Here is a 26309-nt window from a genome sequence, read left to right as displayed (position 1 = left end):
TGTGAAAGGATGGAAATGGTTCTTCTGAGCAAAGCATCTGGATATCGCCACTCCTGCCTGAGAGGCAGCTTGTATCTCAAACCTAGGTTTTGTCTCCAATTGATTTTTGGAATCCCATTTGGTGGGGCTTCCAGAGACCACTCTTGCCCCTTTGAGTAGAGTCTTTCATGTTGCTACTCGAGTTAAATTCTGGCAGGAGGAAATTTGATCCAATCTCCTCAGTATTACACAGTCTTCAGTTGCACCATTTGGAAGCCAGGATTTCTTTTAATCTAGCTCGTCTCTCTCTCATAGGGTTGGTCATTCTCAGACCTCCAGATATCCGGCAGGTATCTTACAGAAATTGAAGGAATATTGCCTGGGATTGTTCATGGCTGTGGATGTTTCTCTAGATACCCTGTTGTTAGCCCCAGACAAAGCTAAACATGTTTATTCGACTGGGGCATGGCAATTGACCAGAGTAAATGCTATAACGTTTTGAAAATGTTTATAATGAAATAAAGCCACTGAATTGTATGCCTAACTACTTAAAGTGTTTTCCATGTAATAGATAGCGTATGGACATCTTAAGGCTGCGCTTTAATTTGTGGCCAACAAGGGAAGTCAGAGGAATAAGGATGAAATGGCTAACAAAGGGAAGAGGTTGTCGTTTCTGTGACAATCCGGAGGAATTAGAAAACTTGAGACACTTGTTGGTAGCCTATCTGAAATTACTAGATAAAATGATGTTTGACTTGTTTAAGCATTTTGAATGTTAGAATAGTTTAATGGAAGAGAAACTATGTGCACTGATTTTTAATGGACCACATGTATAATTCATTTTACAAATTATTAGAATTTTTAAAGAGATTTTACCGGAGGGTGTGTAGAGGGGGAAGTTAATAGTGAAAAGGAATCAGGATGGGCCAGCAAGTAAGTTGAATTAACTTTGAATTGTGAATCGTGAATATTCTCTTATGAAATTATTTGTTTTACTGTTTCCTATTTTTCTTGTATTATGCTATGAAATTGTATAAATATTGTAAGGTTGAATTATTTCAGCCATATCAATAAATAAATAAAATAAGATATGCTGATGATTTCTGGCAGGTATAGAGGCCTTCGAGATTGAGAGGTGTTCTGGCAGAAAGTGCCTAGTTTTCTTCGACCCTCTTCCATTATGGTGGCACTATCTCATGCTGGAATTCTCATCAGCAAACCCTCCGCTCTGGAGACTTGCACTTACACCTCTCGTGGCTCTGGCCGTGTAGCACTCAAACACCCTGTGTGTGTAGTGGAGAGAGCATGAGGGAAACCTACACAATTAACACCAGCCACCAGAGTGAGCGCAACAATGGAATCCTATGTCTCATTCCATATACTCGGAGAAAGGCGGATGGGTGAAACCATTCGATTGGGACCAACCGCCAGAGCATGCATTCTAGTTTTCTGGTTGTACTTGTCCCAGCCTAGGCCTGTGCTAGTACATAAGTGGTCTTGCTGCCCCTTGGTGGCTGTGGAGGTCACATGGGTGAGAATGACCTGATTGCGTGCACGTACCAGCACCATTTCCTTTATCTGGTCTAGTGAACAGCCGGGTTTGTAGGGGTTTCCTGCAGGTCATCAATCTTCCAAAGTGAAGAGCCAACTGGCATGAAGTTCCATAGGTTGGCTGCCAGGATTGAAGGATTGAAAAGAAGGCCCCTCCCATGAAATTCATGTTTACACATGGGAGAGGTTTCTGAGCTGATGTGTTCTGACAGGCGCATATGGGATGAACTTCCTTACATTACCTACTGGTATTTCTGTGTACCGGCACTTTACCGGACCGGTCAACCACAACTTTGTTCGTCGGGGCTCTGATCTACTGGCTGGTAGTTCAGGCCCCTAAGGGCAAAGAATTGTCAGAATTACTGGCACCTCCCATGGAGACCTGTGGGACTCCATGGAATCAGGAGTTACTGGCGTCTCCGTTGCCCGTAATATCCTGGTAATACCGGGATATCGGGCAGTGGAGATGGTACGGTAGTTTCCCAGCATCCCACTGGAATAACCGGCAGAATACCGGGAAGCCCATATTGAGGTTTATGTCAGGAAGAGTTGGCGCATTGCCAGGCCTTTCAAAAACAGTAGCAGAATAGAACTGCTTTCCAACAACGTTGCTTGTTCTATCTCCAGGTTGCGTGATCTCTCATTTTCACTGAAATGCATGAAGCAATCAAGGGATGGACCATCCATTGACAGTTTTGTGCTTTTCAGACAATCCGAGAAGCAGAGCATTTCAGCCAGCGCGGTAGGCCAATAAACCCTATTTCATCCTTGATAACGCAGCTTAAAAATGCAGATTGCCATCCATTTTGCCCGAGAAAGGGTCACCCACACCTTCAGCTTCTTGTCAATAAGTCTTGCACCACCTATAAGCCAAAACGATTGCATTGGAGTACAGTAGGAATGGATATGGGATGTGAGGAGATACACAAATTGTGGGCATTGTTTGGTTACTTACCGCTGTCTGCCCATGGCTACGCTAATCCTTGTGGCCGTTCTCACCCCACTACCTGTCCCTTCCCACCCGAAGCTATTCCTCCTGGTATCTCTAAGCTAGCTGTTTCAAGCAGTAACATCAAACGTGTTGTTGTATTGGGTCTACTAGTGTTATGTTTAAAGCAATCTTCTGAGAGGTAATTGCTTAATTGCATATGTAAATGGGCTACTGCTGTAACAAAAATATCTTTACCAAACCAAGTACACCTACAGCCACTTGATTTATAAGGAGGATGCATAGCCTCAAATCTGTTCCATGCACCGAAGTCCTGTTAAAATAAGAATTAGCAGCGGAGCGTGTGCAGAGGGTGTGCAGTCTTCTGCAGTCTTTCCTCTCTGTCGACCGCAGCCAGTTTCTTCAAAACCAGCATTTTCACCGCTGAGCGGTGAGCGGAGCGTGTGCAGAGGGTGTGCAGTCTTCTGCAGTCTTTCCTCTCTGTCGACCGCAGCCAGTTTCTTCAAAACCAGCATTTTCACCGCGGAGCGGTGAGCGGAGCGTGTGCAGAGGGTGTGCAGTCTTCTGCAGTCCGCGGCAGGAGGAGCGGATGGAGCCTATCGAGGAGACCCAGGCCCATACCTCCGTGCCGTGTCTCACCTCATTTGAATCAACATCAGAAGCGTCGCTTCGGACTCTGCGGAGCTCTTCAAAAACTTTGGAGAGTCACAAGTCCAAAGCATCTTCACATGTCAAAAGACTGAAGGAGGTAAGACCCCCCCCTAAGACTACTATGTCTATTCCTAGCTCTATCTCTCCATGGGTAATGAGCTCGCTAGAATCTACAACTCCTTCGAGCTTAGCGAACACATTGTGCCCAAAATCTCTGGATAAGATAAACAGGGTCCTGAACACGGCGGAGCTCGCTGTAGTCACAAAGATTGGTAACGGTGTACCACTCTGCCTGAATACATCAACAACGACCTCTTTGTCTAAAGAAACGGCAAAATCAAATCTCACAAAAAACAGTCATGAAGCAGTCTCCTTAACAGTCACCTCCCCCAACTCCGCTAACTTTACCTGACCGTTTGGAGCCCCGATGTCGTGGCGTGCTGTCTCCAGATGCTTCCGCGGACCCGGCGGACACGGACGGCTCGGTGGGTTTCCGACCGCCCCCTCGGCCTGAGGCTCTGTTGGGGACGCGCCTGGTTCCGGACGGTGGCCTCGCGCCCGCCCAGTTGCCTCTGCCTTCCCGTCCCCCTTGCGGGGCGAGGGGTGCCTCGGCTCTGGCCGCCGGAGGGCGACAGGGTGAGGCCCCTGAGCAGGGGTTTCTGGGCGTGGGTGTGGGTGCGAGCCCTCTGAGAGGCAGGACGCTCGGGACCCTTGGAGGCCGGGAGGTGTAGGGTCTGGTCGCACGGCCACTGGGCACGGAAGTGGGGTCTCCCCTGCGGGTCCCGGAGGACGCCCCTGCCGCCTCTTTGCTGCTTTGCGACGTGCAGCAGCTAGGGCCGGGAGGCCCCGCGGAGGTCGTTCCGACACCAGCAGTCCCGGGAACTTTCGCATCGACAATGGTAGTGGAAGCACAGGTCCATGTCCACACCTCGCGAAGGCTCCAAAACATACTCCACACCACCCCCTGGTGTTCACCTTGTGAAGCTCCTTCCAGCGCCTTTCCACCTACGAACGAAGCAGAAATACTGTCGATGCCCAGTGAGACCCTAAAGGACCCCCTGGTGAAACCTGGTCCCTCCAGCGACGGTTCTCACTCAGATAAAAGGCTAACTCCGCCTTTGCGTCACACAACTCAAAGTCCTGGCTCCGAACGTGAAATTAATCACGGTGGCGAGATCTTAAAACAAAAACCGAAAAAGAAAAAAAAGTCCATAATAAATGTGAAACAGAAGCAATCCAACTCAAAAAAACCAGGGAAGCAAAATTGACCGACACCACTGCTCTCCAGCGCACTCAAGGATTTTATCAACAAACAATATAAAAGAAAGCTGGATCAGACAAACGAATTATCCGATGCGGAAATTTTGGAAGCAATTCAAGACCTTCCACCGGTAAACAAAGTAAGGAAACTAATGTCAGAGAAACCAAATCAGGCTCAGATCCAATTAGCGATCCAAACTCAATTACTAGGATCAAAAGAGATCCTTAAGATTTCTGGCTCGGATAAAACATCACAAAAATCTGCAGTAGATATTAATAAAGAGGTGCAACGGATCAAGGACCCCAACAGCGAAACGGAAACTGTACCTCGACCGCTAAACGAAGAAGATCCCGCGGCATCTGGCAACCAAAATAACCTAGTGCCTACAGAAACTTCTCCGAAAGCAAATAATCAGAACATCAACAAAGAATCGGGGCCGCCGAATGAAAAACAACTGTCCTCAACACCGATTTATGGCCAAGTTTCCAGCAGGAATCCATCTCAGACAATACCAGAGCCTCGTCCCCTTGCAGCTCGCTTAAATTTTGACGACGGCCAGACCCAAACGGAAGTGCTTTCAGAAACTCTTGATTCGTTCATTCAACACTCTTCGCGGCCCCCATCTCCTCTAAAAAATCGCAGACTCAGCGAAATAAATAGCGTAGGAAACAAGGATTCTCCAGCCAAAAAAACTGATCTTCCTATAATCATGTCTGCAATCACAATAGCCTTAGCGCCATTCGGAAAACTCTACGAATCGATCAACGATACACTGAAGGACAACTCAGTACTAACGGCAATGATGCATTCGAAACTGATCTTCGTAGAAGGCTATATTACAGCTTTAGATCAAAGGAACAAGGCCCAGAACGAACTGTGGGATTCGAAACTAAATAAACTAGAAGGTCTAATTCAACATCTGAACCAACCGTCGACAACAACCTTCGAAAAAGTCACGCAGACCGAAGTACGTTCCAGTCCGCTCGCAGCGGCCCCAATATTTTCAAACAAAAAGGAACAACCGTCCCAGCATCCAGCGGCCGCTTCTTTACATCATAACGGAGCAGAAATCGCAGCACAGCAAGTAATACCAGATCCAAAAGACAAGCTCTTGTTAAAAATCACCACGGTCAGCGAATCTAACTCCAACGGATCACGGACTGTCTCGGCTTTGGACCCCCTGATGTCCTCACGAACCAAACAAAGAGACTTGAGGAAAGAAATTGTTAAGACGCCTTCCAGTTCTCAAAACCCTAACAAATCAGTTATTTGCTGCACTACGTCGCCAAAAACTACAGAGGAGTTCCTAGCACAAAGCTCTCTGATGGAGATAACTCAGCATTTGGTCACAATTGAAGAAAGCCCGACGCTACCAACAAGACCAATCGATCAGCCCTTAGTCACTCCGAAAAGCTCGAGCCAGACCCCAGTTGGGGTAAGTATTAATACTACAACCAAAATACAAGCAGACAAAATCGCCAAACCAAAAGCGTTCGTAACTGAACCGAAAGAGCAAAAGGATTCATCTCTTAAGAGAGATCGATCTAACAGAAGAACACCTCCTGTGACCCACCCAAGGAAGGAACATACAAGCACCAGTGACCGGCGTCTAGAATTGACCCGTCTCTTCAAAATTGAACAAAAAAGCACTAGTGACCATTATATGATCCTGAACAGAAATACAGTCCTTAAAATATTTAAAAAGGTGAAATTTCTGAAGAATCTAAAATCAGAAGACTTTACCCTTATAGAGCCCTACCACAGAATGAATAAAGCAAAAGCCTTTCTCCACATTAAATCCCATGCGATGATCGAACTCTCACAAGAAACATATGGGGAGCTTGCCCACCTGGGTTTTAACTTCTATGAGATGACATCCTCAACCCGAAACGATCGGCAAAAAGAAAAAGACACTCATTCCCCAAGAAGATATTATAGATATAAATCCCAAATAGAAGACCTGTACGGAGCAACAAGAAGGGAAAGAAGTCCACGTCTAACTACTAATAAACTGCAAAAAATCAACAGTTCTACACCATATGGCTCCACTCCAAATGCTTGCTCAAGACACACCACAAGGAGAGGCGAGAAAACAGCCTACAGAGAGGACGACAAGACCAAACAAGATTACGAACATAAACAATTCTATTCGACAAGCCATCGAAGTCGTATCCAAGATGAGAGATTGTCGGTACCTATTCGAAAAGCCACAGAGAAACATGCAGATCGGTCTCCAATGGCTTCTGAAAAAACTCCAAAGGAAAGCAAATGGTCCTGGTTCCGCTCTATCCTAACATCAGGAGATAAAAGATAGCAACCATCTGGGGGGACACTGATGAAGAAACACTCCCCCAACTCAGCAGACCCAATAGACGCGAGTGATACCATAAGTATAGCATCCTGGAACACCAGAGGGCACGTGCATCTCACTAGGCCTGACTCGCATGATCTTGGCTTACACGACATCATATGCCTTCAGGAAACATGGCTTCGGGAAAAACCTGATTTAGATGGCTATCACATCGAAATCTCCCCGGCATTTAAAGGTCCTTTGGGCCGTCCTTCTTCGGGCTTACTAACAGCGATTAAAACAGGATCTGGCATAACCATCACAGAAGTTATAACCTGTAGCTATGAAATTCTGGCAGTGATGACCACATGGAATTCTACATCTTTTTTTTACAACTCAAACACAGCAGAGCAGGTAGCTATCATAAACATATATTGGAATCCGCAAAAAATCTCTACAGTGAACATGTGCGATAAAGTGGCAAACATCATCGATGAGATCGCAATTAAATATAAATCTCCAAACATCCTGATTTGCGGAGACCTGAACGCTAACTGCCTACCATCCGGCGAACCAGAAGGTTTGGACTCGGCAAAATCATCTGCTTCAACTAGAGGTCTGGCGTGGAACACCATCATGAAATCCAGAAATCTGCTTAATGCGGCCTCTGTTACGCAGCAAAACTCACTGATTCCGACTTGGGAACGCGGCGGGTCCTCCACTACCCTCGACTATATCTTTGCCTCTGAATCAGTTTTTTACAGTATAACTGCCTTCGAAGTCATTAAAACAAAGTATAGTGACCACAATCTACTCAACGTTTTCTGCAAAAGCAATCGTCCTACACCTCAATATTATGACACCGCCATCGAGACGAATTCTCAAAACACCCGCTTACGTATGACTGATTCTGATGCCCAAAAAGTCGATGACCTTTTTTCCATCCAAATGTCTGATCCTACATCTAGAACGGACCTGGCAAGATTGAGCTACATTCCGCTTCTTCTTCCGTTAAAGAAACCGAGAAAAATCAGCACTAATCCTCCCACTCAGCACACCCACGAATACAACACAGTCTTAGTCACCAAACGTCGATCTATAAGAAAACTAAAGAGAGACGCAGTCACTAAGAATCAGCCAGCACTCTGGGAAAACCTTGCCATAGAAACAAGACACTATAAACAATGGCTGAGAAACTCTAGAGAGTTACTTTACCAATCTGACGCTGAGGCGATGTTGAAGGCTCTGATAAATAAAAAGCCCCGCGACTTCTGGTCGTTAATCAATAAACCGTACAAACTTCAAAACTCGCAGATGATAAACCCAGTTACAGAAGCTAAATGGACCGACCATTTTCGAAAACTGTTCGAGCCAGTCAAAGGAAACACCTACGAACCAGAACAACAAAAAGATTCAGCCTGGATCGACCAGATAGAAATCGACGAAATCAAATCAATCATTTTGAAATTGAAACCATCGAGAGCCCCGGGCCCTGACGGGCTCGCTAACTGCGACCTTAAACAAAATCCAGAGGAATGGGCGAACCTTATCTGCTCAATTTTTAAAGTTTGCCGAGAAAGTAAAACCATTCCGGACTCATGGTCAAAAGCTTTGATCGTTCCGATTTTTAAAAAGGGAGCCAGAGACGATCCCTCGAATTACAGGCCAATAGCCTTGTTAGATGCCATTGGAAAAGTTTTTGCTACCATCCTACTGAATCATTTTCGCAAATGGGCAGCCACTGCTGGCTGTTCAGATTTTCTCCAAACCGGATTCCAAAAAAATGCAAGTACGAGTGCAAATATTCTGTGCTTGAACCTACTCAAAGACAGAGTTATGACTGGATCTTCACGGATTTACCTAGCGTTCGTTGACCTGTCGGCTGCTTTTGACAGAGTGAACAGGTCCAAACTATGGTCCAAACTTAAGTGTTGGAAATGTCCTGCGACCATTTTGGACCCAATAATCAAACTTCACTCCGAAACCAGTATAAAAGTACGCCTAAATAATCAAGGCCTAATGTCTAACTCTATCCCCACTTTTCGAGGAGTAAAACAGGGTTGTCCCCTGGCCCCTGCTCTGTTCATATCATTCCTAGGAGATTTCAAAGAGTCCCAATCTAAAACTAGATCCTTTCCTCCGAAAATAGGCAACACTCAGGTGCCTAGACTTCTATATGCGGATGATTTAATATTGCTTGATCAGACCCAGATCGGTTTGCAACGACAACTAGTCAACCTTTCGACCTATACCACCGAAAACAACTTGGAAATCAATAAATCGAAAACCAAGATAATGATTCTCCAAAAACAAGGCACCAAAAAGAAAGTGGCTTTCAATTGGCTCCTCTACGACACCAAAATAGAAGTGGTCGAGTCGTTCAAGTATCTCGGAATTCAACTCGACGGCACAAAGTGGGCCAGGAACCTGCAAAATGACCTATGGGCGAAGGCTAAGAATCTAGCTGCTCAATTGAGAGCTGTTGATCGGAAATACGGGAAATTCTCTCTGCAACTAGCTATCAACTTTTACAAGGCCAAGATTATCCCCTCGTTGACTTACGGCATGGACGCCACCCCGTCTATTCCTCAGGGCCTCTGGGTCAAACTCGAAGGTTTTATCTGGAGATCGGTGCTGGGTTTACCTAACTCCGTTGCTGTAGCCCCGATCCGACGGGAACTCGGTCTTGTCTCCCTAAAAGCGGTGGTGGACATCGCAACTCTATATCTGTACAGGAAAGTCATCCATCCGGAGAGCCTAGAAATCTATCGAATAATTGCCGAAGAGATCGAGAAGGGCAATAACCAAACGATGAATAAATGGGCTCAGGACCAAAATTTGAAATTGGAGGAAATCGCTTGTACTAAAGAAGAATTACAGTACAATCCTGTTAGGATTAAAACCAAACTACAGTGTACAGATTGGATCCTGACAATCGAAAAAGCAACTGGTAATAAACTATTAGCCCATCTTCCTACGAACATCAACAAATTGAAAGAACCAATGGCATATTGCAAACGATATCCCAACAAAGCCTTAATGAGAACCTTCCTAAAAGCCTGTCTCAACGTTCTCCCGACGCAGGAAATTCTGGCGATCAGGACAGGATCCACGACAAAAGCCTGTAGACTTTGCAAAAACGCTGAAGAAATAGAATCCATCAGACATCTGCTAATGCTCTGTCCTGCCCTGCCCTGCACCAAGAAAGGATGGCCTTTTTCAGCTCCCTGACTGCTAACTCGTTTGCAAGCAATGAAGGCATCTGGTGGAACCGCTTAATTACTGGGGACAAGACAAGATGGCATACGGCGTCAGCTAAACTGTTGAACTTAGCATTCCAAAAAATTACTTTGACCACTGCCATTTGACGCAGCATCTCTTTATGGGTGGAAGCTTAGTCCTTGTTCCCCTGGTGATGCTTTTCACTCTCCTTCTTCTCTTGAGCTCTTGTAAAAATCTTGTTTGATTATACACAAGTAAATAAAAAAAAATAAAAAAAAAAAAAGAATTAGCAAAACTAACAGGTTTGGCTGTTGTGTAGATATAGCATAGACATTTGCCAGGCACTGCTATAATGGTACTACAGGGTCTAAGATGACAACAGCTGGCAAATGGTGTGAGCACCTCGGTATATAGTGCCTGGCAAATGCCTATCTACTACCAAGTCAAAACCGTTGGCTTTGCTAATACTTGTTTTACATGTCGCATTATCTAAATGTAAAGAGGCTGATAAATGATCTGCCATTTTGAATGCACCCATTTAGCATCTTCTAGGGCTCGGATAGTGCAATGTAGGTTCCTGCAGCCGAGGCCCAGACACACCATGCAACTCTCACTTCACTGCCAAGCACAGACAACAAGCACACGCAGAGAGCCTTCACGTTACCGAAACTTTACTCTTGCAAGGACAGTCTTCAATGTTACACTTTCCCAGCTTTGGTGCGCAGCAAGAGATTTTACACAGAACACCGGCTGCTTAAGAATCATTTACTTGCAGGTAACTAAAATCCTTGTTGCAATGAAGATCACAGCATCGCAAAGGCATTATGTCCGATACTTCGTTATCATGCAAATATGCAATTTTAGCAAAACATGCTATTCAATAGGTTTACATAGTGCACTGAACTACATATATGCCAATGAAAGACATTTGCCATCTGTCACAATGCAGTGCTTAATTTGTAAAGAAATAAGTGCCACGGCCCACATATTTTCCAGTACACCCAAGACACATCATAGCATGCAGCTGCCTGTCCCCTATTGCCACCACCCATGGGGTCTTCTCATAATGTGAGCATGGTTGGGGGGTCAGGCTTCAACTGGCACCAGCCCATTTGGGGTGATGGATGTGCTACCCATAACATATGTGAATTTACAGATACCAATTAACATAACATAAAATAACATACGAGTTCTGTCTTGAAATAAGACATATGTTTAGGTACTTCTTGAAACACATCATCTTCGTTAACATTTTGCTCTGATACCATAGGTGGCAAGTGGAATATTCACCATCTACCTGGAGAAAGAAGAGTAAACATGCTTTCCCCCTATGGCAAAGTGATTGCCAAATGCAGGAAAAGTCATTACGGGACTGGTGAACCTGCCCATCAACTACAACAGATCTTCATTGGCCGCGGCCTTAAACACGTCCCTGTCCTTGCTCTGGTGTTGGTGCTGTTGGCTCCTAATGGTCATGTTCTCAGCCCGCACTGCTCAGATAGTGCCATAGCTGCACTAACGTCATTCGGGCTGGCAGGAGCAGTGTGAGGGAATGGCCAGATCGAGCCCCCAGCATTACCACATTCCAACTCGTCGTTAACCATGGGAAGGAATAACTTGCACTGCCCTAGCTCAACTGGTTCATCAAGATCATACACAACAATGGGCCTTCCCAGGATATAAGGACTCTGGCCAGTGCACACTGTTGTTGATCATTGTGGGACTACGACGGGTGGAGATTAAGTTGCCAAAAACCACATTGTAATCGAGCTGAGTCTGGGAAAATAAGTGCAGCAGCTCAGAAATAAGTGCCGGGCCTGTGCTGTGGCAAACATCCCCCCAAATTAAGCACTGCACACATGCAACCATTTATTATTTTTAAAGGTTAGTCATATACAAGCACACATTTCATTGCACTTTCTCTTTCACTGATATGTGCAGTTATATGATCTACTTGTCCATGCACTAAAATACATAACACAAGTGCCTGTAAAAGTTTTTGATTAGGAGGAAAGTTCCAACACAGCATTATTTGCAATGGTTTAACAAAGAACATCTCAGGACTGAAAAGAAGCTTTTTAAAGTCATTACCATACCTGGTTACCATCATTTGCAATCCCCATGCCCTCCTCATCAGGATTCGCAGTGTGAGCAGTGTTCGTTTGCCATGAGTATGCGGTACATATGTGGGTGCTGGGAACGTCCTACCGGTGACTAGTCATAAAATGGGCCGGTCTCGGAAAATGCTGCTCCAGATGTGGTAATGTAAAGTGCTGATGGGAATGGGACAGGTGTCATCAAGACTAGAACAGGCACAACCAAAGCACACCCCCTTGAGATTCTGCAAAGAGCTCTGGGGTGCATCAGCTACTCATGTGGAATACTGCCAATCGGTAGAGGCTCATCACGAGTTTACCGGTATCCCAACAGTAACCGGCAAACTGTAGTACCTTTTCCGCCACTTGGTCTGTCGAAATAACCAGCATATTACACGTGGCGGAAACGCTGGTAAATCCACTTATCATGGAGTCCCACACTCGTCCAAGGGGAGATTTGCCGGTATTAACGGCACCCGTGTTAACAGGCCAGTAATACCAGTAGTTTCTTGCCAGTAGGATATGATATGATGTGGCATTTATAAGGTGCCTGTACACACGTGTTTCTAGGCGCAATATACTCTTAGCTGGAGGTATATACATCACCCTACCGGCTAACTTATAGTAAGGCCCTAAGTGGAGTTGTAGGAGGGTGGAAATGCCTGCTAAAATACATTTGCGCAGAAAAATAGCTTTTAGAAATGTCTCCAAATGAACAATACGGCCATTTCTTTCACTTGTTTGTGCACTTGGCATATGCAAAGAAATATGAGATTTTTGTTATTGGTGGTGGGGGGTGTGGAAGAACAACACAAAGAAGGGCCAATTTCGCTCCAAGAATACAATTATTTCCTGACAGCAAGTCTTAGCATGCAACGCTTCTTCAAGGCGTATAGATTTCGTCTGAAGTGAACTTTGAAAGTGACGTTTACTTTTGCAATTCTCCCCATCCCACATTAACTATTGGTTCACAGCAGTGGATCAAGGATAGAAAAAAATACAAGAAAATGGTGCCACGCCTGCGTGCAAACACTTGTGAGTGAGTTCTCAAATAAAGTCTTCTACAATCACTGCGAAAACGACTGGGCTGGAGGATGGCAGTCTTAAACTTTACGAAAAAGACCTACTTTGTGAAGACATTATGTCGTTTTTACCTATAAATTAAGTATTTGTGTTCACCTCTCACCTCTGAAAAGTGTTACAATCTTGCACTACTAGTTAAAAAAAAAAAAATAAAAAATAAAAAATCACATGAGTTTTTTCTAAATGTTTGGTGGTCGGATTGGTTCTGCTTTTCAGGTCCCTAAATGAGCGTTTAAGTGGGAGTCATTCGAAGAGGGTAGCATCAAACTAATCCCAATAGCAGCATTCACAGAGCTGCAACTGTTGATGTTCTGAGCGGGACCAAGACAGATCCTTGGGCAGATTCTGCAAGAGCAGGGACTGCGCAATTCAACAAAGATTATGAGCACATGTGATGTCTCAAGGTTAAAAGAGCTTTAGAAAGCAAACAGAAGACAGGCTCCAAGAAGGTGATGCATCAAGTTGGGCCTGCACGATGCATTTTCCTAAAAAACATTGTGCAGGGTGTGAAACCCTACATCACAGCAGAACAAGGTCTCTGTTCACAAGATGTCACTTTGGCCAACTGACCGCGTGGTCTCTAGTCAGTCACTGGGAAGATAGATGGCTGAAGTTTATACGATTATGAGCTCCAGTGGGTGGAAACATTGGGTCACGTACAAAAGAGAAATCACTTCACGATGCGTCTAAAATGTCCAAATATCTACATAGAAATCGGTAACCCTAATGCAACTTTAACTAAAAAAGGCATTAACATGTTTAGGTTCTGTCTAAAGTTAGCATTGCTACATACTGCTTTCATGTGAATATGTTGATGGGCCTCACATTTAGGTGGCTAGTCTAGAACCATTTTGAGTAGCAATGTTAATGCTTTAAAATCGGGTGGTGACATGATGAGTTAAGGGCTTGCCTCAGACATCTGTGTTTAGCCTGCAGGAAATAGGTTTTGTATACTTGCATGCCACACTTATCTCATTATACTCTCAAAGTAAATAATATGGCACCCATTACATTGGATAACAAAAACACATATTACAGTGTTTAAAGACTGAGGGTATCCAACATGAAGTCAGTGTGGAAACGAGATATTTTTGTTGAGATACTCTGAAGCTACATTTGGTAGAGGGATCCAGTTTATATCGCAGTCAAAAGCAATATTGCTACAAACTACTCTGTAACTTACGATTGTAAACTGAAGGAAAGAGATACGCAATTTAAAATGCATATTGTAATGGAAATGTCCGTAGTTATTTCAAGATTACACTTATTTTGTGACTTGCAGCAACACCAACAACACAATGCAAAATAGTGTGCTATTTCCTCTTCTCACAGAACCCAACAAATCCGCCCACTTTGGCAGTACCTTCCATAAAATGATTACCTTTAGCTGTGTATGTTCACAAATTAGATTATCAGCATTCATGACTTTATACATAAGTACTAGTAGTAGTTTAACAACATGCATCTCGATCTCTCCCTATGAAGACATCCACAGGCCTACATTTCTATCGGCCAGTTTCCCCTCCACCGAGGTTATTAGCTCAATATTACGTGAAGAAGAAGATCACCCTTTCCTTCTGCATTATTATCAAACGGAACAGTGATTCACTGCGGAAAGGCTCATCCATTTTATGTATGGTCTTCTCTCATTACGAACACATCCACAATGAAAAAAATACAACGGAGGTCATACTTACATTATCATAGTGCTTTTTGACAATAGGCTCATAAAACCCAATGGCCTCCTTATACTTGTTCTCCTGCATGAACAGGACATGAGCCACATTCAGTTTCCATACATCATGCTCATTGCAGAACTCCACAGATTTTCTGAATATTTTTTCTACCATTTGGTAATTTTCCATGTTCCAGTAAATCTTAGCTTGAGCCATCAGAACTGGAATGTACCTTAGTAAAATAAAATATGTTTTTATTTAAACGCAGCTAGTCTGTGTAAACAGTTTCAAAAGTCATGATTGTTTCAATAAGGAATATGTTACTTACCTGTAACTGATGTTCTCCAGTATGGATATCTTCCATGGATTTTTGTGCTCTTAAATATTCCCCGTCATCAGGCTGGGAATCCTTGGTAACATTAAAGCAGTTTACCTTTATATTTTTAAACTGCTTGTCACATTAGTGCTCTATTACAGTAATTTTTGGGTCATATTTCCCACAGCCAATTAGGCAGGTCCCCTTAGCTCCAACCGTAGTGGCCATCTCCAGATTTGGCAGTGCGCCTAATGTGATAGTATGAGCCAAGAAGTGCTAGAGAGGGGTTGGAGGGAGGGTTGCATGTGAATCCATAACTTATATCAATGCTGCAGAACAGGAGTTACAGGTAAGTAACCTATTCCTTTTCCAGCATTGGATCTTTCATGAATTCACATGCTTTTGAATAAGATTAAACAGCATTACATACACAACAAAAAACGGGCAGAGGCACAGCTCAACAGAAGTAACCAACTCACCTCTGGAACATTTCCCTCATGTGAACAGGTTCCAAAGCACTGCCTGGCAGACTCGGGGCTCCTCCCTGCAATCCCCTTCGATGAAGTAGAACCTTGTGACGGTATAGACAGACCTCCATGTGGCTGCCCTGCAGTTGTCGAGCAGAGGGCACCAGACAGGAACGTTGTAGTCAAAGCCACGGCTCTCATCGAGTGTACTCTTGATCTTTCTGGAAGGGGGCTGTTGGCCAGATGATGGCAGTGGGAAATGCATGCTGATGGCCCTTTCGCAATGGGAGACTTTGAAAGGACGTTACCCTTAACGACGAGTCCGAATCCACCAAACAGTGTGACGACTTTCGGAACTCCCTTGTGCGAGCTACATAGAACTTTAGGGCCCGTGCAACATCTAGAGAATGTATGGATCGCTCCGCTGGAGACGAAGGAGAGTCAAAGAACACCGGCAGGATCAAAGGTTCATTAAGGTGGAATGCAGAAGGGACCTTTGGCATGAAGGAAGTGTTTGTACGCAGAACCACTTTATAGACTGGTGAAAATTCAAGTAGGGAGGCTTGCAGGAGCGGGCCTGCAGTTTGCCCACCATCCTGGCTGACGTAATGGCAACCAAGAATGCCGTCTTCCAGGACAAAAACCTCAAGGAGGCTCTCTGTAGAGGCTCGAAAGGAGGGCTCATCAGCTTCTAGAGGACCACATTTAGTTTCCAAGGTGGGGCAGAGGAGTGAACAGGGGGAAACACGCAAAACAGTCCCCTAAGGAAATCCTTCGGCGGAGCACGAGAGCACACTACGAGCAAGGCGAACGCACGAGGAAACAGCTACTCCAGAAACAGTTCAAATGGAGGAGAAAGGCGACGTGAGCTGGAGGGACGACAAAGGGAGAACTGCCCTTGCCCTTTTCAACTCAGACCCACAAAGCCTCCAAAAGGGAAATCATAAGGCCAGGATTTACAGCTAGCATTTGGAGTAACAGATGTCCAAGGGGCACAGGGGCCTCCTGCATCGACAGCACAGGCGGGGAGGCATGCTGGCTACCATGGTACCATTCTTGGCTCTAGAAGAAAGCAAGCCAATGGGTTCAGCACAACTGGTGAGTCAGAGGAAGCGGATAGCAAACCGAACGGTGTTGAGCCCAAGGTTACAAGTTGCAACATTATATGAAAGCAAGGAAATTGAGAACAAAGAACTTGTGTGTGTTTGAACTTTTCGGAAAGCCCAGAGAAGGGCCAGTTTCAGAGTGGTCAGGCGCCGCAGGAGTGCTCATTCAAAGGACTCTTGCTGGCCCCTTTTGTTTTGTGTTGAAACTGCAAGTACCAGAAGTCCAGAGGAAAGGGCAGTGTGAGGTGTCAGAGTGGTCCTACAAGGGTCACGTCAAATCCCTTGTACATTCGAAAGTCTCTGAACCATTGTCAAGAGAAATCTCGGTGAAGGGAAATCACGCTTTCTAATGAGATAAAGCAAATCATGAACTGTATTAGAAATTCATGAACTGTGTTAAAGATGGCTATGTGAACCCGACGGAGGGATGCCAAGGGGAAAGTTGAGAGAAGTAAATCCTGCATCGGGATAGTATTGATATTCAGATTGAAAGGCCGTAGTGAACCCGGCAGTGGGAGGCCAACGTTGCAAGGAGCATCCGAGCCTGGTGGAGGGACAGCCTAGGGGCGAATGGCAATCGCCCAAGGTGCAAGACCAGCGAAGGAACTTTTGTTTGTTTGTTTGTTGTTTTTGCAGAGCTTCTAAGGCAAGAGACTTAGTAGAAAAGAGAATTGGTCCATGACGGTTCTGAAATCGTTTAATGGAATTGTGGGCCTTGTCCTGGAGAGGCCTAGGAGTGTGCTGTGCTCAGAAGTTGTGCCTTGTCCTGTGCTTATAACGTGGGGAAGGGAGACCCAGCCAAACCATGCCAACTTATTTTGTGAACACTTCTTTCTTTTCCGGTGAACATTATCTCACACTCTTTTGTAACTTAGTGGATTGGCAATCATTTTTTTAGTATAGGCCCTTTGTATTTGACAAGAAGCTACTACGACTGCCTTATTATTATTTGATGGTTGTAGCTTGCTCCCATCTTGGCTTTAGGTTTAGATTAGGCGTTTTTCTCACCCATGCATACAGTTTAATAAAAACCCTTGAACTGTGATCACTTGAGTCTGTCTTTACTGTTGTCACATGAGTTCCTTAAACCCCCTACTGGGGTGGCTAAGTGGGGGCTAGTGGCCGAGGCCTGGTCAGGTCTGCTGTGGCAGTTGACTTCTGGAGGAAGCTCTGTGTTGTTGATGGTTTGCTCAGTAAGACTGAGATCTTCCTTTATAACCCTCTTGGGTGGTGCTGGTGCAGGTTGTTTGTGGACGTTGGGAGGACCTGGAGTCCCTTGAAGTCCTTGAAAACCTCGCTTTACCTGAGCGAAAGGACGGGCAGTGTTGTAGAGTGCCACATTTGGCTTCCATAAGGCCATTTCCTTCCTTCATATTAAATAGCAGTCTTTCCTTAGCGTATGCCAGAAAAGAAGTGAAACTGTTTTCCAACATGCATCCATCATTTTGAACAAGTACAATGTTCATTAGTTAGATTTAGAATAAATTGATGTACAAACAGCATCAGTTTGTATTATTTAAAAGATTGTTAGATTTATAATAGACTTTGGTTCACAACAAGCTTCCCTTGGAATACCTTATGTGAACATTAGATTTAGAATGCCCTTAGTTTTAAAACATGTGTCATTTTGTATTCTTTCAGAAAGTGTTAGTATGAAGTATTGCTATCTGCCAAGGGTGTAGTAACTCTGGCTTTCTTAATAATAAAAGTATGCCTTAGAAACGTTAGCCTGCTAACCAGGCTCCCTCTTCCACAAATGTCATTTCAAAAGCATAGTGTACATCTTTACCCAGCTACATCAGTATCCTAATCTGCAGCGCCTGCTCTCCAGGGGCACAGAGCAGGTTCATTAGTCACAGGTGCTATCTTGGCAGCTACAGTGACAGCCAAGTCACTTCAATATAGGGGGTACATTTAAAATATGCGCCCCTGTTCTCAAACTACATAATTATAAGAAATCATCATGCCAGTTTTAATCTTTAAACATAAGTCATACCCGTGTTAGGGTATGGTGGATGGTATTTCTCGTCATTATTAAAGCCACATAAAATTGTTATCATACTTGTGTTAGCCCTATGAATGATCCCAGCTCAGCCTTGAATAGGCTTTGTGAATTCTCCCTAGACTGACAGACTTGCTGAATCCAGCAGGACAGGAGTCAGTGGGAGTGTCTCTCTTTGGATCCTTTGGGAGGTCGGGTAATACCTCTCACCAGCAAGACAGCTCCTCAACAGGAGCTGTCCTGGGAAATCAGAATCAAAGGGCACACCCTACACAAAAGGACTAACCCCACACTGGGGTGCTGCCTTCCAAAGGGCATTTGATGCTATAAGTCTGAGAAGGGGCGCAGGTTGGTGTAGACAGAGGGAGCACCACACAGTTGGGGAGGGTTCCGCCTTCTTTTTTTTCTTGCTGTACCTCACTTTCCTTCCTGTTCCCTCTACTTCCTATAGCACAGAGCAATTTGGATATGACGTTAGAAGACCAGAACCACTTATCTAAAGGGCAGGGATTGAACCCTTAAAACAGGCTTTTGTCTCATTACCTATGGACTTTTGCCTGTATAAGAGGGGGTCTCCCACTCATTCATGAATTCACTTTTGGACATAAAGAAGAATTCATGTGGCCTTCTTTTGGAAAAGTTTGACCTTTCCAAAGACCTCAACCAAGGTAAAGGCAAGCTCTGCTCCCACTCCAAGGGCACATTGGGGGTGACTGTTGCAGAGGACCAATGCCGGTCACTCTGCTGCAAACCCTTCCAGGCTGGGAGAGCAGAGACGGAAAGGGATCACCTTGTCCCAGAGCCCTGCAGTGTGTTTCACAAGACCCTGAGGGACAGAGCAGCCATGGTCGTTATATTCGCCGTAGAACTGTCTCAAGCTACCTTTGATGCTGCTACGGTAATGGGAACCATCACTGCTGCCTTTGACATTCACTCGACTTCATAGCATTGGGCTTGCATCATTGAACTGGCTCGACGCTGTAATGCCACAGCAGAGTCTTCCCGGGACACACTGGTGATGCAGCAAAGTGTGACCCATTTGCACAATGAAAACAGCCGTTCTTCTCCCATCTTCCTTGTCTCTGTGCAAGTGGGTCACACATTGCCGTATCACCAGTGTGTCCTGGGAGGAAGTCAATGTGCTCAAAATGCAAGTAGAAGGGGCACTTCGCCAGTTGTTGTAGGAATGTCCAGAAGAAAGTGCTGTATGTGACTGAGGAATACCAAGTTAGATATGATGTTGGACTATCATCAAAGAGAGCTGGAGGAGGAAAGCAGAAAATGTACTGCTTTCATAACACATGAAGGAATTTTTCAGTTTAGGAGGATACCATTTGGACTGGTATCGGCATCTTGCGTATTCCAGAAGATGATGGCTATGTTTTAAAAGGGATGGATGGAGTCTTTTGCTTTCAGGACGATGTGCTGATATGTGGTAAAAATGAAAGGGAACATGATGCCATCCTTGAGCGAGTACTTGGTATTTTGGAGAAAAGAGGCATTACGTTAAGAGAAGAGAAATGTGTGTTGGGAAAAGTGGAGTACCTGGGGCATGAGATCTCTGGGTCAGTGTAAGACCAAAGAATGAAATGGTAGATGTAATAAAGAAGGTTGGGACTCTTAAATGCAAGGGAGAACTCTGCTCTTTTTTACCGGCAAAAATCGCCCGTATTACAGGTGCCGGTAATACCTGCGCCTGTAATACCGGCAAAATTTCCCATTGAGTCCAATAGGATTCCATGGAATGGAGATTTACACCAGCTACCAACACTCGTAATCCAGTGGACATTCCACCGGACCGAGTGCTGGTAAAGGTAATACAGTTTGACGGTATTCTGGTGGATTTACTTGTAATGAGCCCCATTATGCTTAGCATGCCTGCTTGTTCATTGGCTGTTCCTGATAAGTGAGCCACCTGTAAGGTAATGTTGCTCCTTAGGGCCCATTCCCAAAGGTGATCTGCCAGTGCAGACAGCTTCACTGACCTGGTGATCTCTGCATTTTTATATGAAACATGGTGATCACATTGTCCTTGAGAACAAGCACAATGGAGTTCTTCACCACAGGCAGGAGCAACTGAAGAATGAAGAAAACAACCTTCAGCACCAGGAAATGTATATTCTCTGTTGATTCCTCTTTCTACTACCTGTTGTGGATGTATAGGTCGGCAAGGATTGGCTTCCCAACCAGGAAGTGCTAAAACATTGTTAGTTGATGGGGAGATCCTGAAAGGGATACCCTAACAGGAGATTCTCCCCGTCCGACCACCAGAGAAGAATCTCTCAGAGCCAAACTTTGATGGGAAAGGCTTTGGACAGAGGGTTGGTTGTCTGGTCCCAGCAAGCACCAAATGAAGTTGTGTGCAGTACATTCGCAGTCTGTCCATGTGCACTGCTAGAGCACAGGAAGCCATGAGCCCTAGAAGAAGCTGTAACCATCTGGCTGATGTCAGAGTGGGACAAGAAGAGTGCCTCTCTTTCCAGGAAATCCCTGACTCTATCTTCACTCTGGCCGAAGCCGAATCCCACAGAGACCCTATGAATTCCAGCTTCTGTGTCAAAATGAGGACTTTTGACATTGATAAAGAAAACATGAGGTTGAATAGGAACTGCGGGTTGGATGCTGCCTGTCGTACCGATTCTGTCTCTTGGGCTGGAGACACTTCCTTTACCTTCCCACTTCAACATGGTATACCTCTGGGTTTTGTCTTGGGCCCGCTTCTCTTTTCTTTGTATGTTATCCCACTTGCTTCTATTATCACCTCGTTCGGTCTATCTAACCACTTCTATGCTGATGACAAACAACTTTTTATTTATTTCTCGTCTTTCACACCTGCTACTTATCAGACTCTCTCCTACCTCCTTGCCTTCCAGTCCTGGATGTGGAACCATTTCTTTTATCTTAACTCTTCCAAGATTGAGGTTCTCTTCTTTCCTGCTTCCTCAATTCCTCCTACTTCTCCTCTTGTTCATGCTTTCATCTCTTTCCCTCCTAGCTCTCGACCTATTTCACCATCCGCTCGCATTCTTTCCTTACCTTTTCTGCTCAAATCTCTGCAGATTTTCATTCATGTCGATTTCATCTTTTCAACCTCCGGAAAGCAAGACCATTTCTCTCTTTTTCTGCTATGAAACTACTTGTCTCCTCTCTTGTTTTCTCTCACCTCTTCTACTGCTCCACTCTTCTTCTTGGCCTTCCAAGTCCCCGTCTTGCTCCTCGCTGCTCCATCTACAACTCTTCAATCTGCCTTCTCTTCTCTCTTCCATGGCAGGAATCAATTTGCTACGCTCTAGCATCACTTCACTGGCTTCCTTTCCACTCTCGCCTGCTCTTAAACTTCATTTGTATTGTCTTTAAATCTCTTCCCAATTTTGCACCTCTGTATCTTTCCTCAATCATTTCTTTCTACTCTCCCTCTTGCTTGCCTTGCTCTCAATCTCTATTCCTCCCTCACTGTCCCTCATCCTCCCTGTACTTCTTCTCGCTTTCACTGTTTTTCTTTAGTTGCGCCTCTTCATTGGAAGGAGCTTTCCCGTTCTCGTCATTCTTTCTTGTCCTACTACTTGTTTCTCACTCACCTCAAAGACTACCTTCTTTCGTCATAATATTCTTTCTTTTAAGTTGTGTCATTATCATACATTTTGTAACATAATTACTTTGTGATGCGCTTTGGCATCAAGAGCTATACAAATACAAATAAAATACCAACACAAATAAAAAATGGCCATCGGCTTGGGAAAAACATTTGATGCCGAACTGGGGCTGAAAGGAAGGACCTTGCACTGAAAGTGGCCCTCTCTAATGGAGAAACAGAGGTAACGAAAGTGAGGAGCTAAAATCCATAAACGCAAACACGCAGCTTGGTGGTCCACTTCTACCAGTGAGTCACCCACAGAAGGGAAGTTCATTTGAGAGCATGTGTTGTTATCCTGAACTTTTCTTTGGGTAAGGAGTAGTGGTCCATAACCCTCCACGGCCCGCCTTCAAAATGGTAAGTGAAAGCTCAACCTCTTCTCTGAAATTGGGACCCTCAATTTCTTTCATGAGCAAAAGCTTATGGAGCTCCTGCATGAGACATTCCAAGCCCCTTTAAGAAAGGGAAAAGAAGGGGCAGAGTGGAATGAAAAGGCGATAACCAATGATCCTTGGGTCTTGTCAGTAGGGGGCTGAGGTCATCTCCTTTCAGTTCTTAAAACAATAACGAATTCTGCTCCCTTTATGGGGAACTAGGAACATAAATCATGATATCGCTTAGTCCGTTTATTGTCTGAGGAGGAGGGTTAAGAAAAAGGGGCAATCTTTACGGACGATTGTGCCAATCATGGAACCCCCTAAGCCTGAATATCTGGCTGAAATTGTATAGACTTAAAGAGCGCCTGTCAGCAAAGAGCTGCTCCCATTGCCATGCCTCGCGAAGTGGTGTCCAAGTGGTGATAAGCAGTGTCCATTCAATCCTGGGCCACTTGGCATGCCTCAGCTAACCCAGAAGCGGCTTGAAAGTCAGTAGGGAGAAGGGTGTCATGATAAGCAAGTTCCCTCCAGAACTTTAGATTGGCAGCCATCATAACTGCTCTGGCACTCACCTGCTGGAAACTCAGAGCCACATTTAGAAAATAAACCTTTCGTCATCCGTTTCCAAGATACAGGCATTGTGCCCCAGAGGTCCTTGAGAGGTAGAAGATGATACTTGAATTTCCCCAACAAGGGCTGAAGCTGCCACTATGGCCGTGGGATGCCCTATTAAACAGATCATCTCACTGGGTAAGGTCCGGTACCATGGGAGGACCCAAAGCTGGCTTTTGCCAAATCTTAACTGTTTGGGAATGCTTGTCTCCAAAAGCCCTTAGTCGGACCAAGGGGTCCTCTATTCAGTCTTTACATTGAAGTTGGCAGAAAGATCAGTTTTCATTTGAAACCTGATGTAGTGGAGGAAGCAGTTAAGATTTGGCAAAAGCCAGCTTTGGATACTCCCATCAGAATCCCCAATCCCTGCTGACTGAAATTGACAGAGAAGCATGGGCCATAACCATGTGGTCTGGTTCCACAGGAGGACCCAAAGCTGGCTTTTGAATGAAATGAAAAGATGTAATAGAGGACTCCTTGCTCGACTGAGGGCTTTTGGAAACTAGAATTCCCAAGTAATCTATTAGGCCTTCTACTCTTTTATGGAAATCCTTCACTGACATCGGTACCTCATCAGCATCAACGGATACCCTGTCCTAGTCACCTTGGGGATCCTCACATGGTTCTCCAGAGAGGGAACAGTCAATGACACCGTTAGAGCACCCTGTGGAAGCCTCCCCCTCTCAGTGCATCTGAGGATAAGGGAGAAGCAACCACACGAGCCCTTTGAAATATTGTTTTATTGGGACAGAATGCATGAGGTCCAGAAACCTCAAGAAAACATATCCTACCTTGATGATTGGTCTTGGCAACTGGCTGGAATTGACAGAGGCTGAGACAGCTCTACACAGGGAGAGAAAGGCAGCTGCCTCAAAGACGTGGCTGGGGGTTTTAAAGAAACCTGTAAGAATCCCCTGTCTCTGCTGACTCCGAAACTGAAAGAGAAGCATCTTCCAATGACTGACCTGAGGCAGAGCTTGGCACAGCTACTGCAGAGGAACGTGCACCATTGTGGTCTGCAGCTGGAGAGCAAGGGTGGGATGATGTCTGTGTGGGCCGCGGTGCACAACATGCCTATGAAGACTCCCGGGCTCGGACCCAGTATGCAGAGCAGGATAGACCTCGGGATGTGAGGCAAACTGTTCACATGAACAACGTTACTGGTACAAGCCCTCACAGGGACAAATGCCTCCACAGGCCAAAGTTCGGCAAAAGTTCCTGGGCGTGACGGAGGCGCTTCCTGGAAAGTTCTATCAGAATGATGCTGTTCTGTGGGACATCATTAACCTTTGGAGGCAAAGGGATGGGACATAAGAAAAAATCTAAATGGACAAAATACTAATGGAAGAGAAAATTGCTAACTGACAAATTCAGTACCGTGCTTAGGGATTCACTGCAAGTATGCTGTGAATGGCATGAGATCCTGTGCCTGTCACTGCATACATGAAGTGAATCTGGGGAGATCTATGCTGTGTGGGGTATGCTCAAAGACTCAGCACGAGACTGAATGGAGAAACAGACAAAGCATCACATCTTGTTCAGAACCTGAACAAATTGGTGTAATATATTTGTTTTGAGATTTACAAACCTTTTTTGTTAGGGTGAGTATTTTGACCAATGAAAAGAGTTCAACTCCCATTACTCACTCAAAAGGGTTTCTTGATGAATCACTATCACAGACATATTTCAAAGTTAAAATTGTGGGCATTCTTATGCACCCAAAATGCCCTCAGGTTCCATGAAAAGATACTGTGTGGCGTGACCTTGCCTGAGGCCATTGCCAGGCCCCAAAGGACGTGAGGGTTCCCAGAGTACATTTTTTCCATTTCCAGCACTGTGCACTATAGACCATTTCAACAAAGACCACAAATACTTTGCCAGCACCTGCTGAGAAACTCACAAAAACACCACCCGAAAGTGATATAGAAGCATTTTGCACCATGTGCACCAGTGGAAATATGCTCAGCCAATCAGGTGGCTTGAACAGAAGGGGAGAATGCACATTCTCGGCCCGCAGTTTTCAGCCACCCAAGTTCCTTCCCGGGTGGCACCATATATTTTTATGTGAGGAGGCAACAGAGACCCTCTCCCGGTTGCCTCCCAACCTCCCAAAAGAAGCCATACTCTTCCTCACCCACCCCCACCAAGTCCCCCCACTTAGCTGCTCGACTGGAGCTTTGTGCTCTGGTCCTGGCACTCCTCCCGCTTCCTGCCGATACCAAAGAAAAGGAAAAGGGACATAGTCAATTGTCCCTATGGCGACGGCGGCGACCATCTTTTTTTGCATACACAGCCAATCTCCCAAAGAAAGAAAATAAACCCTGAGGTGTGAATGTCTTTCACCCCTTGCCGAGGCCTTTGCTTCGCTCAAGCCTACCTATGCTCAGGCTGAAGAGCTATTACCAGCCATGTCTACCCCCCCACCCACAGCAGGGGTGAAAGTCATAATACGACCTTAGAGAAACATACCACAGACTGACCTTGCAAACGGTACAATTACAACTTGCATTGCAGCTGCTCAAGTTACAAAAACACTCCCTCATAAGTGGACTAGAAACACAATACAACACTGCCATTCAGGATAACAGACTGAGACCATTATGGATAATTTAAAAAAAATGCATGGCAACCAATCATGAACTTGCAAAAATATGAATGCAACACCAACTACACAACCACACTTACAAGGCATATCCAACGCAACTATATGAAAAGCAAGCACTGAGGAATGCATCAATTAGACAGCATTGCCAGAAAAGTGCAAGCATGTGGCCCATCATGCGTCCAGAAAACATGAACTCGCCTTCAATGGTAAACAAGCACCAATATGCAACCACCACAATTGAACCACTCAGGGACTGTACACCAGTGTCCACTGGTGCAGCACACTAGCAAAACACAGCACATTAGCAAAACACAGCACCTTCCACACTCATGGATTCTGCTTACCGTGGCGCATCCCGGATCACACACGGTAAAGGAGACTACAAGTCCTGTCTTCCTGAGTACGCTGCACACGTCTCGCATGCATCAGCTG

At 45.1% G+C, this 26309-nt stretch overlaps 1 protein-coding gene across 4 annotated transcripts in view; it reads right to left on the bottom strand.

Moving 5' to 3' along the window:
- Positions 1-26309, bottom strand: part of LOC138570097 (intraflagellar transport protein 70A) — a 694742-nt gene that overhangs the window by 144221 nt on the left and 524212 nt on the right. For all 4 annotated transcript variants that reach the window (XM_069648698.1, XM_069648696.1, XM_069648699.1 and 1 more), the window contains one exon: positions 14780-14990. In XM_069648698.1, coding sequence (XP_069504799.1) covers positions 14780-14990 — 211 coding nt within the window. The remainder of the gene's footprint in view (positions 1-14779; positions 14991-26309) is intronic.

The sequence above is a fragment of the Ambystoma mexicanum genome, chromosome 2q, assembly GCF_040938575.1.
Source record: "Ambystoma mexicanum isolate Mex_15411 chromosome 2q, UKY_AmexF1_1, whole genome shotgun sequence".
In the NCBI taxonomy this organism is placed as follows: domain Eukaryota; kingdom Metazoa; phylum Chordata; class Amphibia; order Caudata; family Ambystomatidae; genus Ambystoma; species Ambystoma mexicanum.
This window is presented reverse-complemented; position numbering and strand designations above follow the sequence as displayed.